General features: G+C 46.1%; 1 protein-coding gene across 3 annotated transcripts; it reads right to left on the bottom strand.

The window, feature by feature from the left end:
* Positions 1 to 2,897: 2,897 nt before the first annotated feature.
* Positions 2,898 to 5,361, bottom strand: LOC123143039 (mitochondrial inner membrane protease subunit 1). Of its 3 annotated transcripts, none has more exons than XM_044561803.1 (5): positions 5,084 to 5,361; positions 4,780 to 5,004; positions 4,503 to 4,613; positions 3,350 to 3,401; positions 2,898 to 3,251 (listed from the first exon to the last, which is right to left on the bottom strand). In XM_044561803.1, exons 1-4 carry the CDS (start codon positions 5,219 to 5,221, stop codon positions 3,357 to 3,359), a joined length of 519 nt encoding a protein of 172 aa, XP_044417738.1. In that variant the 5' UTR covers positions 5,222 to 5,361; the 3' UTR covers positions 2,898 to 3,251; positions 3,350 to 3,356. The 3 variants fall into 3 exon arrangements, with proteins under 3 accessions (XP_044417738.1, XP_044417737.1, XP_044417739.1); XM_044561802.1 differs by having other exon boundaries at positions 2,898 to 3,247; XM_044561804.1 differs by having other exon boundaries at positions 2,898 to 3,215.
* Positions 5,362 to 14,359: the final 8,998 nt, after the last annotated feature.

Here is a 14,359-nt window from a genome sequence, read left to right as displayed (position 1 = left end):
GCTGGCCTCAGCTAATAACTAGTTACAAAGGTGTGGGTCTTTAGACAGCGTGGCCTCAAACGAGGCTGTTACAAATGGTGGTAATACTTCCAGCTTGCTCCTCACGCACCCTATAACGCAAGAGATCAAAGTCTCCCAAGAACCTCTGTAGCCAGCTTGCTTGGGAGGGTGCGACCCCCCTGAAATGTTTGTTATTCCTTTCTTTCCAAAGGCTCCAGGAGGCAGTGAAGAAGATTTCAACAAAGAAAGGTCTGCTAGAGGTGTCTCGGGCACAGAGGACCACATCAAGGCGCGAGGGTAGAGCTGGCCAGTCAATATGAAGTTTGCTCCAGCAGGCTCGACTAAAGTGGCAGGTAAAAATCATATGGTCAATCGTCTCTTCGATGTTTTGCCCACAAAGTAGACAACTGAGATCATCTCCAATGTTGTAGTGCCTTCGTTTGAGCATATTTCGAGTGTTTAGCCTGTCATGCAAAAGCAACCACCCAAACACTTTGATCTTCATGGTGCATTTTGAGCTCCAGAGTAGTCGGAATAAGGGGTGGGCTTGCAACTCCCGAAAGCAGAACTTGTAGTAATCCGCAGCTTTGAAGTCAGGTTTCCCCCAGATATAGTGCCAGATGTCATTGCTGGTTGTCGAGGGCTGCAGTCTGGCGATCGTTTGGATGTCACGCACCTCCTCATGGGCTTTTGGTGAGAGCGGAAGGTGGAAGGTTTCGTGCAGTGATGGGCTCTCCAAGAAGTTTTTCACAGAGGCATCTTCATGCAGAACGTAAGAGAACGCTCTGGGATGGGAGGTTTCGATTGCCTCATCGAGCCATAAATCCTTCCAGGCAAGGGCTGTCGTGCCATCGACCACTTGGACACGACTCACCCCTCGGTATTTAGGAGTGAGCTTAAGAACGTCGCGCCACCAAAAGGACCCCACTGCGTCAGCTGCATGTGGGATTTTATCAGAGTAGTATGTGCTCCAGAGAAGCTGTACCCATGGGACATCTTTTTTGTTGTAGAATTTGTGTAAGAATTTGAGGAGCAGGGCTTCATTTTGGATGGAGAGATTGATCACTCCGAGACCACCTTGTTTTTTGGGTCTGCACACCAAATCCCAGGATGCCAGAGAGTTGCACTTGTCTCCTTGCTCGGTCTTCTTCGTCCAGAGACACCTTCGTCTGATTTTGTCAATCATCTCCAAGATCTTTGGGTGCACTTTGAGTGTACATAGGGCATAGATGAGCAAAGAGGTAACCGAAGCATTCAGCCAGGATAGTTTGCCTCCATACGACATCATGGAGATGGTGGCGGTGAGGCGTCGTTCAGTACTGCAGACAAGAGGCATGAGATCATCGACAGTGGGCTTAGAGATGCCCATGGGCAGACCCAGGTACGTAAAGGGCATAGAGCCGACGTTGCATCCAAAGATGTGGGCCAGATCAGTTGTCGTTGCAGAGTCAAGATTGATGGGAATCAAGGTGGACTTGTGGAAATTGATCTTAAGCCCAATGAAAGTAGCATAATCAGAGAGGATCTGCTTGACTAGTGCGGCTTGTCAGGACAGGCTGGCAAGGCCAGGATCGTGTCGTCGGCGCATTGTATGACGGGGTAATCAGTTTGACCCATGCAAGGGAATGGCAGTTCAATCAAACCCCGGCGGAAGGCGTCGTTAATTGCCGCTTGAAGTAGGTCAGCTGCCAGGACAAACAGAAGCGGGGAGAGGGGATCCCCCTGGCGGACTCCACACTTGCAGAGAAACTGTCGACCAGGGACACCGTTAAGTAAGACTGAAGAGCGGCCCGAGGAGAATATGCATTCAATCCAGTTGATCCATTTATCATTGAAGCCCATGCATCTCATTATGTTAATCATAGGCCTATGTCCAATCGTATCGAATGCTTTGGCAAAGTCAAGCTTCAGAAGAACAATTTGTTTCCACGATGCATGGCATTGGTGTATGTATTGATATGCCCAGGCCATGCAATCTTGGATGGTCCGGCTCTTGATGAAACCATATTGGTTACGATGGATGAGTTTCAGTATAACCTTTTGGAGGCGATCGGGCAATAGCTTAGTGATTAGTTTGAGACAGCAATTAAGGAGGGTGATTGGGCGATAGTCATTGACAGTTTCAGGTGAGTTGATCTTCGGGATGAGTGTGATGAGCCCATCATTGATGCTTGTAAGGTCTAAATCGCCAGCATGGAATTGGTCACAAAGGGCATAGAAATCATGCCTAATTATGGGCCAGCAAGCTTTAAGGAAAGCCCCGCTGAAGCCATCCGGGCCAGGTGCTCGGTCAGAGGGCATCTCTTTCATTACCGCATCAATCTCCTCATGTGTGAAGGGTGCCGTTAGGTGATCCAAATTGCCAGCGCGTTGAATGAGAGCAGGCAGATCAAATTTCATTTCAGTGGGTGATAATGTCCTAAGACGAGTTTTATAAGTTTGGAACAAAAGCGCTTCTTTCTTATCTTGTTAGCCCCAGCAGTGCCTTTTTCCAACCAGTTATTTACAGATTTCATAGTGAACTCTCCTTTCTTATCAAAGGCTCAGGTGAGGAGTTGAAATTAACATTCTGAACATCAACAACTACGCCGAAAATGAATTCAGAAATTTCCAGAGCAATGGTGCAATCTTGACCATAATCTCAGTAGGTTACCAAGGAGTGCTTAAGTATACACGTGTTGCAGATTTTAGATACAAATATTTAACAAATTAGGACGATGCTTCACACAGCCTGGAAAACGCAATGCAGAATTTTACCCCCACTATATGCAATAGGCAAAGGAATCCGACACATACGGCATACACAGCTTGCCCACTGGCCTTTTTTCTTCCAAAGTAACTTAGTTCTGCTCAAATGGCTTGAACTTGAATAATCACTCATCCATAACACTCACCGATAACACAATTCCTTCCGCTTAAAACGGCCTTAATAATAAGCAAATGTTACAATGCACAACTCATCAAGCTTTGGTCCAGGAGAATGACAAGTTTAATACAATCTCAACGTCAAGACACTAGCTGATCTCAGCCATGCCCGGAACTTGTAGGTTCATCGGGTTAGTTCACTTTACAAGTATCACAGACCATAAGTTACGACATGAGACACAGCAATCAAATCATGCCATAGATTCGCTGAACGGGGCTTCTGGGGGGCAAGGACCAAAATTGTGAAGCATCAAATGGTAGACATCAAGATGCACCAACAAATGCAGGGCCTGGTTGCATCGTATGAACAGTCGCTTATACTCTGACTTGGATGGTGGCGGAAAAATGGCGAAGGGTAAATTAACGTGCAGAAAAGGGATGATCGGGAATTTTGAAATAAGTAGGTAACAAGAATTCAATTTACCTGTGTCCTACTCCTTTGAGTCAATCGAACCAATCCTTGACGGTGGCCAAATCTGAGAACAAAAAACCCTGTCAATACTGACCAGCAAGAAAAAACTGGGTGACAAAACTCCAAGGAGGATGGCCCCCAATACTCATGAGATGCTGTCGCATTTCACATTTGGTTAATGCATTTTAACAAATTAGTTGCTGGACCTGGAATTAGACACTAAATCCTAGATTTGCTAATTGCTAACATAAAAGTAGTACATAGTAAATAAAAGCAAGATAGGCCCCAGCCCACATTGAGTGAGTAAACACTAAACATTGTTCCAACTACCAGATGATGCAAAATAAAATTTTACGGCTTATGAGATTCAAATGAATTTACACATATAAATTGATAGCTAGTGTGTGAAGACGACTATCAGCAAGACAATGCAGTAGCTAAATAACATTGTTAACTGATAAAATACAATTTTCCAGTTCAAACCACCACTCATTTAATCTCTGATTTTATCCTGGTAATTTTGACTGTACAACTGTCCAGCTTAGAAAAAGGCATAATGGACAGAGGATGGCCTGGTGTCTAAAAAATCTAAGCAGACTTCAGTATTCCTGGTAAACTTTATACAGTATTAAAGAACGGTTGTGATATTATTAAGGGCAATACTGCCCCCCGCGCGTAACTAGAATGAGAATTTCTTTAGTGCCACTAAATCAACCAAAAGCAGAGCACTCAGTCACCCAACTGTTCATTATGTTGGGCCTTGAGCAACAGTAGGTATTTCATAATATGAGTCAGCACATGTCTGCTGTACATGATAATCATTAGTCAAATTTGGTGAATATTAGTAATTAAACCTGGAAATATACAAAGACACTGAAGCACTTGAAACTCTGTTCTGGCCAATAAAATATTATGTTACCATTAATTTCCCTAATATTTACAGCATGTAATGAAGATATAACATGACAGTTGCAGTTCAAAATCGGTTACCCAAAAAATTTAAGTTCAAAACCATCACTAGTTACATATTTAGTCAGACGCCAAATCAAGTTAAACTGTGGATATAAATCTTACAACAGGGTACAGAAGCACACCAAAGCTTCATCAGGTTTTTTTACTAAGCTAACGAGGAAGCAAAACAGAAAAGTCGGTTTACTCAACATACCCGATAGGACATCTTCCCTTTTACGAGACCGTAAGGCACGGGTCCAAACTGCCTCGAGTCGTTAGATGAATAGATATTGTCGCCCTGCACCCAGATATGACCTTGCGGTACCTATAATCATACAATCATCAGGCGTACGTACCAATTATGATACTGATCAGATACCAGAGACAGATTTGCCATAAATAAATCTAGGAAATTCTGAAACCATGGGTCTGTCTGTCATATCTAGAGCTGATGCTCTGAGACTGAATCTGCTACTGGTGCTCTGGCTCACCACGACGGTCTTGGTGGCGTCGCTGTTGCCGGCGTCGACGGGGTAGGTGACCTCGTCGCCCTCCATCCCGAGCACGCGCTTGGCGACGATCTTGCGCGGGTCCTCCGGCGAGAGGAGGAGCACGACGTCCCCCGGCCCCACCCACCCGCGCCGCGGGCTCACCTTGTCGGTGAGCAGCACGTCCCCCGCCATGTTCAGCGCCGGCAGCATGCTGGGGCCCCGTGGCTGCGGCAACAAGGATGAGAGAGAGAGCGCGCGTCAGGGCATGGCGCGAGAGAGAGGGGGAGGGAGAGGGGGCGCGTACGAAGGCGACGCCGAGGACGTGCTCGCTGACGACGTGGACGGCGCAGAGGCCCTGCGCCATTAGCAGACCGACGGAGGAGGCCTCCCCGGCGATCTGGCGCCACGGGATGCCGGCGAGGCGCCGCACGAAGCGGGACATGGCGGCGGCGGCGGCGGCGGAAGGGGAGGAGGGCTCGATTGGGATTACTTTTCTTTTGTTTTTGGTATCATTAGGGTAATCATCGGATCCCTTGCGTGGGCCGCAAGCTCAAATGGGCCGATGTGGTAGAGAACGATATGGAAAAGTTCTGGCTCTCCAGGATTGTCTCCAAAAAAAAAGTTCTGGCTCTATAGGAGAAAGAGTAAAATGTATTGGTGATCACTACACTTGTCATGTACGCTCACTTTGGTCACTGTACTTAAGAATACGGTCAATACAGTCACTATATACGTGTTGTGATGATTATACGGTCACTGTCACACCGTATAGCTATGTATTTTGTTTAGTTGACCAGTCAAACCATCTGAATGGCGCCTTGTCAGCTCAGTTTCTCTCTACCTACATGGGGCCGATGTGTCAATGGATAGATGAAAGAAATGGAGGGAAAATAAAGCAATGCGCAAGTGAGAGAATCGGACGACTAACCTCTGTGAGGCCAGCACGCCAGCCAGTCGAGCTAATCCCCGTAAGTGTTGTATCCTGACAAAGGCTGCCTATTATATCGTGGTTGCATTTACGTGACAAATATGGTTGGGCTGCTGTTGATTGTACGTCCATATTTGTGTTTGTGCATGTCTTCGCACTTCAGAAGAAGATAATCTCATCTTCGTCCCTGGCAAAAGAATGTACCATCTTTCGTTGTAGTTGGTGGTGGTGTAATATAATGCAGCCCCCGTTTCGAAAATATCCGATAATAATAATGCAGCTCATGTACAACTCCGTGTGTTCTTCCATTAAGTGTTCGGTTGTGCATCTGATCATCTCTATATTTTTTTCCGGCTGATCATCAGCACTTTTAGTTTTAGTTGTTCAAATTCCCGCAGTGGACTCTGGACCGGTTGTTGAATCTTGGATGTAACGATAATATAGTGCTAACAATTAATGGGCTCCAAACTGGCCATGTGAACCTAAGCAAGCTTACTTATAAGTATATGGTTACTTCATGCATGAACGAACCAGGCTCAACGGCGGGAGCCAGGCTTCGTGCATGATCGCCGTGGCAGCCGTGCTGCAGGACAGGATGCAGGGCGCCGTCGTGGGAAAGCTATGCCGTAGAACATCTCGCAGGCGACGTACTTAGCGTCTCCATGCATGCACCCTCGTGTAGCGCCTGCACGTTCTCGGTGCTGCGGGGGGTGCCTTCCGGCGGCCCGTCGACGGTGAGTTGCCGAGCAACATCACGGCGCTGCAACCCTGACAGCATCGGCACAAACTTATGGGCGTCTGCAAGCCGAGTGCTGACTTCGGCAACTACAGGCGCTCCTCGGCCGCGTGTTATTTCCTGCGTGCAGGTGTGTGATCCTAATAATGGTACAAGAAAAACATCGCTTGGAATGCAACGAAACTTGTCTTATTCTCTACTGGATAGCTCACGGCCTCTGCCAGCCTGCGGTCCCGTTCGATAACCCTGGCGTTGCTTTTATTTTATTTTCCTTCTACAACTGGCAAGTGGGACCGAGAGAGAAACTAAGCTGACAAGACATCATTTGACCGGTCAACTAAACAAAATCCCAAGCTATACCGTGTGACAGTGACCGTATAATCACCACAACACGTATATGGTGATCGTATTGGCCGTATTTCTTGAGTACAGTGACCAAAGTGAACGTACACAACAAGTCCAGTGACCACCAATGCATTTTACTCTAGGAGAAACAAAAAGTTTACAACAACTAAAAAATGTATATTCGGCACAGAGCTCAGGAGCAGACGCCGAGCAGAGCTCATATCGTTTTTTATTTTGATAATCAAAGGACTTTATTTCTCAAATAATGGCCATGTCACTTGCAATCAGGTGAGAAATAAGGTCGGGTGGGGTAGAGTCCCACACAGAAGAAGTAGAAGTAAAGCTAAATTTTGCTAAACTATCTGCCATGGAATTTGCTTCTCGGAAACAGTTGTCAAAGGATGCAGAAGCATAATCTGAAGCCAGCATTTTGCACTCCACTACCGTCGCAGCATCTTGACCAAAGTAGTTGTCATGGTTGTTCACCGCCTCTATCGCCAGTGCACTGTCAGATTCAATTATGACTCTACTGCACCCAATATTTGCCGCCAGATATAGCCCATTACGGATAGCAATTAGTTCTGCTGATACTGCACTACTAACATGCGGTATGTACCATGTCGCTGCTGACAAGAATTGTCCTTTATCATCCCTTGCTATGGCTCCTGTTGCCCCAGATAAAGTTTCAGCATTGTATGAAGCATCCACATTGATCTTAACACTTCCTCTATTTGGTCTCTTCCACATATGATCTCTCTTACGTACTGGTTGTTTCGGTGTTGCTGCTCTTACAAAGTCTGTTGTTAACACCTTGATGGAGATTGTGGCACCCCGGCTCAGAGCAACCGGTTTACCATGCATTGCCAGCCCAGAGACCATATTTTGTGGCAATACACAACATCTTGATACAGAAAACAACCGCTTTATTGATGCTAGCGGATCATAATTCATATTACAACAGGTGGCGAGGCCAAGCGGCATACATCGTGCGGCTGAACAATATGTACATTATTTAGTGAACATAAAGGGGCCTCGATCATAACAACTACGCGGCAACGGAACAACGTCGTAGTGGAACTCCATAGCACAGGGACACTGATGTGGACACGATCTAGACTCGGACAACACTCCTTTCCACGAGACTTTCCTGAAAACTGGCATGACACGCCAGGTCAGTACATTGAATGTACTTGCAAGCTCACAACAAGCATAAACATAATGACAAACAATATCATGATATTTAACCAATTGCTTTAGCAATGCACAAATATATCAAACATGTTGTGATCATGCTCTTATGATATAAGCCCCTCGGACTTGCTTACCAACGGTGATCGCTCTCGGATCACAAACGGACCAACCTCGTGGTCTTAAATCGGGTTACCTCGTAACCAAACGGTGATCTTTCCGGCGATCACAACCATGACCAACACCTGGTCTCCAACATCAAAATGGTCTACCCACCATCACCAACAGTGCAAAGTTCATAACTTAGTGTGCAAAATTTATTAGACGTTGACCCATGGCGTGACCTACTCTCGAGCGTGTCCGTAACCGTGGACTCGGCTATCGATAGATTTAATACACTCTGCAGAGGTAGCGCACTGTACCCACACCACGGAACCCATGGCCTCGCACTCCCATTCGGGTGGACCAACGGCGTTCCGACGAAACCCCTCCATTGCCATGACACTCTCCCGGCCACTCTAACTCAATCCCCACTGGGCTAGTCCTGGGTGGCCCCGTGTCTACCAAAGACACCAACGACCACCGTCGTGGCAAAACATAAACGGTCCCAAACGGGGACAAGGTACCATAACAACGACGGGCACACAAGGTTATGTCTGCTTACCGGGCCAGGGTACCGCACGACCATAACCTTCCCTCGTTGGAGGCACCGACCAGAGGCATGACAACGGACCGAATAAAGGCCTTCCCATAAAGGCAAATGTGGTTGCACTGGGAAAAACTCGATTCAGTGGCACCATGACCCGGTCAACGATATATTCAAGTTGAGTTATTATCAGGTTCAACTTAAATTGAAAAATAACCGGTGTCATAGTATGCCATGAAATGCAACACTAACATATGTATCACATATCAACGGAAACAACTGAGTCAACTATATCTACACTAAGCATAGTCATCAACAAATCATAACACCTTTCTGGTCAAGACTCATCATCATTTTAAGCAGAACCTTTTCTTAGCAAATTTATCATTTTTTCCCATTTAAGAAAATAACTCGAAGTAATTACTTATATCCACAACCATATTACTTCTCATAGCATATATTTCTTCTAGTTATTTAACCAACTAAGTTAGCTTCAAACTTCTGGAAACTAAGCATATCAACTTAAACAAGAAACCAACATAATATAAATATTATTCTAGTGAATTAAATGCATGGATTAAACCATTGATTCAAGTTAAAGAAAATCAAAAATATTGTAATGGCACCATGAAAATGTTGTTGTGGCTTGCCTTAGTGCAGATGAGGTTCACAAGCCTCCTGGTGATCCTCAAGACAAGCTTCACTTTCTGGAAATAAATATAAACACAAAAAGAAAACATGAAGAACCCTTCTGAAATTCACCAGAAAATCTAGACAGCAGAGAAAAATCTCATTTTTGATGAGCTGCTAGATTTCTTCATAAAGAACACAATGCAAAAAGAATCAATTCATTTGGACTTATGGTTAAAAAGTTTTGGCTGTTTGAAGCTCTCTGGATAGAATTAAATTTTTGAATTTAAATAAACAGAACTGGGGGGGGGGGGTGACGTCGAAGGCGTAAAACCTCGCGGGCGCCACCACTCGTACCGCTTCGCGCGCGTACAGAGTGGCTGACTAGCGGGCCCCGCTAGTCAGGTGAGACGGAGGGGGAGAGGGAAGCAGAGAGCGGCGCGGCTCCGCCGGAGCACACGCCGGCGAGGAGAGCTCCTTGGCCAGAACTGGAGGGAGGGATCAAAAGAGGGGACGGAGACGCACCTGCCCATACCCGTAGGTTAGCTAGGGGTGGTCGGACGGCGTCGGAAACAACCTCTCTAGTGGAGACAGGAAGCAGAGGTCGCCGGAGATGAAGACAACGGCGACCAGAGGCGACACCAGGGGCTCCAGCCGGGCGGAACGACACAACTGAGGCACGGCGGAGGCCCTGGAAGGGTGGCCCGAGCCTGGGAGGGGCTGGAGCTAAGGAGACGACCCGAGGGGATCGCCGGTGAGCTCGAGCTCAGGGACGGCAGCCCGCGGCCTGCCCGGCCGGGCTACGGCTTTCTACGAGATTGTGGAGTGTGTAGGAGAAGTGGATGATGCTCGAGGAGGCTGGGGAGGGCTCTATTTATAGCCAAGCGTCAGAGGGGATCGGGCTCCGCCGGAGGACACCTGGACATGGCGCCTGGCGACGAACGGCGTCAGTGAGCGAGGGAGAAGGCGACGCAGCTCACGCGGGCACTGTGGGCGAGCGGAGACGAGCACAGGAGCGAGAGGGTGGTGTCGGGGATATACCCCGCGGTATGACACAGCCGGAGTTATAACCTGGCTGGGAACTTGTCGTGGAATTGTCACGGCAGATGCCCTAGTGTGAGGACTTAGTCGTGAGGCCAACGCATCTATGTGGTAGCTTGAGAGGGGTTGATCGGGACGAGAGACATGAGGTGGGTCATCACGCAAGACAAGGATTTAGACAGCTTCGGGCCCCGGGAAACATCATCCGGAATAGCCCTACATGCTGTTTGTGGCTAGGTCTCATTATGCTCATGAGGGAGTCGCCGCATAAACCGGCTTTCCTCTTAGTTGTGTCTAGCCCTAGAGATTATTTCTTCTTGCTTGTTATCTGTCACTCTTTGGGGTGCCCTGCCCCTCCTTATATAAGTTGAAGGGGCGGGTTACATGTGGAGTCCTATTAGGATTAGGACTAGTCTATTACAAGTGGAATCCTAGTCTGCCCCCTTAAGGGAAAACTCCTTATGCCTTTCCTCGTAAACCGGCCCACCATAACATGAGCCGGCCTTCTGGGCCTTGGGCCTAGTCTTCTATCTCACCCGCCGTTAGGGCCATCCGTGAGTCGCCATGACCAGGCAGATCGCCAGTGAATCGCCTAGCTCCAGCCGGGTCTCTGGTGAATCGCCAAGTCCGGCCGGGTCATACCGTGGGGTATATCCCCGACATTAGCCCCAGTTTAATTTGGATTTATCCATGTTAAACTGATCCTGCAAAATAAACACCAGAACAACTTTGACAGGTTGTGCTCCGGGTTAAAAATTCTTGTAAGCCGGCACTTGATCTTCTTTAAGTCCTTGTCATTTCCTTCTTGATACATGCCCATGAACTCATAGCAAATCTCCTTAGCAGATATGTTTCAACTTTGTCAATACAAAAAATCCAGATACTTCTTTTGAAAAATCCGGGTCAACAGGCCAGCTTCAGAATCAATTTGCTGACATTGGTCTCTTGTAGAAAAATATTGTAAGAAATAATCCACTTGAATCGGCTTCCAAAGCACCGGCTTAAAATATATAGGTCTTGAAATACTCATCTGATTTTCAACCGGCTTAAAGATGTAGATCTTGCCAAGTTATAATTTCCAAAATCTCCGGGTTATAAAAGACTGATGATGCCGAGTCATAATTATTGTTGACACCGGGTCATGTAATTGATATTCCTGATTTTCTCAAGACTGAGAATCTGAAGATGTTCCTCCTTTATATGCATAATACCTGTAGCCCCCAAGTATTAAGAGGAGAACATAGTGATAGCTTAAGACTTGCTTCAATATAAGTATTGCAACCTTGAAGAAATCCGGGTTATTCATCTCAATCATTAGTCATAAACTGAATATTCCACATATGTAGCCCCCAAGTGCCGGGTCATTATGCAATAATGAGCAGAGACTTTATACATATGATCATGTAGACTTGAACAGCAACGTGTAGCCCCCAAGGGCCGGCTCAGTAAGATATTACCGAGCTGGGACCTTGTATATGATTCATTGATAATAACAACATATGATGTAATCTCCACCATGGGGCTTGAACCCACGTCCACAAGGTTAACAGCTTTGTACCCTACCAACTGAGTAGTGGATCTTTCAATATAACGGATTAAGGCTTGTGTACCTTGAATTTTCGACAGGAGCAATTGGTAGCCCCCAAGGGCCGGCTCATTTAGAATGTGATGAGTCGGGTCTTCAATAAGTTGAGAAAAAATGACTTTGCATTAGCCCCCAAGTGCCATGATGCATGCTGGCAGTGACATGGGACTTGCATATTTGATGTGATCTCAATTTAAATAATGTAGCCCCCAAGTGCCGGGTCGTAAGCCTGCAGCGACTCGGGACTATTCCCTCCATTGTAAAATAAATCATATACCTTGATAAAATAATAGCCATTGCGCTGAAGCGACTTTAAAGACCTCCATCATAATATTGATAATCATAATAAAAATCCAGCCATGTTGGCTTTCAAGATTTGAATAATATAATCTTATCGGTTGACAAGTAGATCCGAAGTTCAAATACTCGGCGGCTCTTGGCCGATGGCGACTTAATGCGCATTCATTGTAAGCCGGAATTTCATAACCCGGCGGCTTATAGCCTTTGAGAAAATCAAGAATTGATAACCCTTTTGAGACACCAATTTCAATCTTTGATGATGAGGTTGAACTTAATCATTTATGTAAGTCATAGCTCTGTAAATCCTGCACAGAGCTTAAACAACATATGCCCTGGCGACTTAACGTCAAAAGCCAGGGCGGGTAACCATCCAAATGTAGTCTTATCCTGCACACAAGTAGATCACAAGAACCCTGTGATATTGAATTTTCACTGCCGGTTTATGTGACCTGGGCAGTAAGGGTGATAACCCAATCTTTAGAAATCAAGACTTCCAAATGTTTATGATTGTCATATGATGGCGACTTATCATCCAAAGTCAAACCGGGTTAAATAGCAACCACTCATATACACTTTAGATATGATCAAAAGAGCTTCAAATAAAATCCAAAAATTGTTTGCAAAAAGAGACTTCAAAAAATTTGAGGCTTCTGATTCAAATACGATCAGAAAACCGTCCCAAAGGGGTTAAGCTAAGATTCGAATACGATCATATAGCCCCCAGTGGCTTTGGCGTTGCCGATCAAGAGGGTACCGACAGCTATGTTCTCTTTGGTTCGAATACGACCTATGTTTGAATAGGAAGCCCCCAAATGACCTTGAGAGTTGTTTAACGACGCTGATTCGAATACGATCCACGTCGGTTCCCAAAAGGGGTCGAGCTATGATTCGAATACGATCAAGAAGCCCCCTAGTGAGCTCGGCAGTGTGCCGATCAAGAGGGTACCGACAGTTATGTTCTCTTTGGTTCGAATACGACCTATGTTTGAACAGGAAGCCCCCTAGTGATCATGAGAATATTTAACGACTCTGGCTCGAATACGATCAGGGTCACACCTAAAGGGTTAAGCTAAATTCGAATACGATCAGCTCCCAGTGGTCATTAAAGCAGGGTACCTATGTTTGGGTTGTGCTTTGTAACAGACTCTTTTTTGGTCCCTTTAATTTTTCCTGAGAACTCGAACTTTTGCGAGAGATAAATTCTTTTTGAACCAGAAAAAACCAGATATTGAGAGTTCCAAAGCTTTGTGATAAACAAATTTACCTTGAACCGGATTTGAGAGCTTCAAAACTTTGTGGCAGATAAATTTCCCTTGAACCGGATTTTAAACCGGATATTTAAGAGCTTCAGTGCTTTGTGGGAGATGTCAAGTCTCTTGAGCCGGATCTAAATCGGAATCCTTCTTTTTAAGCCGGAAATTTTTTGACGACCTTTAAACTTTTTACCAATATGGCGGTAGCCTCGGGGACCGGGTTATTTCTCCCTCCAATGACCCGGAATTCTTGAATGCATTGAAACCGACCAATGCTGCCGAGTCATATCATTGTAGCCCCCGAGTCTCAAGACGACTCGAGGAGTTGGCTTTGAGATTCTTCATATTGACCATAGCATAAGGTGTATATCATTGGTGTTGATAGCGCGATGTGAATCCACAGAAGGTTGAGGTGACTGCGGCGGGTTATAAATGATCCCGTATGAGCCGTGTCAGCAACTCGGCCAATGGTTCCTTCCAACTGACTGTTTGAAGTTAACCAAACCGTAGTGGCAGCGACTTGTGCATCTACCCATTGATCCATCCAGTGCAGACGGCGGCTGATAAGACATGATAACTTGCCTCCAATTTGTTGAAAGAAAACCGGGCTACCCAAGCTGTGACTTGCTCATCCTCAATAAACAGCTCATGCAGATAGGTGCGGCCCGGTATGTTGATGTAGACCAGGCCGCGAGAGACGGACGACAAGGACGACCGCAACATCAGAGGCAGCTTTGACAGATGATTCGGCCGCGGCATTGTAAGCTGACGCGGACGGGCGAGTTAGCCACATCATGTTAATGTAGTGAACAATTGTCCTGCCTCAAAAACATCACAAGCCAGAGTAATTGCTCTTTTAAAGAAAACAATATATAATATATATAAATATGCTGGATTGATTTCACCTGACATGTCAGGCCAGAAATTA

Source organism: Triticum aestivum, chromosome 6D (assembly GCF_018294505.1).
Source record: "Triticum aestivum cultivar Chinese Spring chromosome 6D, IWGSC CS RefSeq v2.1, whole genome shotgun sequence".
NCBI classification, from domain to species: Eukaryota; Viridiplantae; Streptophyta; class Magnoliopsida; order Poales; family Poaceae; genus Triticum; species Triticum aestivum.
This window is presented reverse-complemented; position numbering and strand designations above follow the sequence as displayed.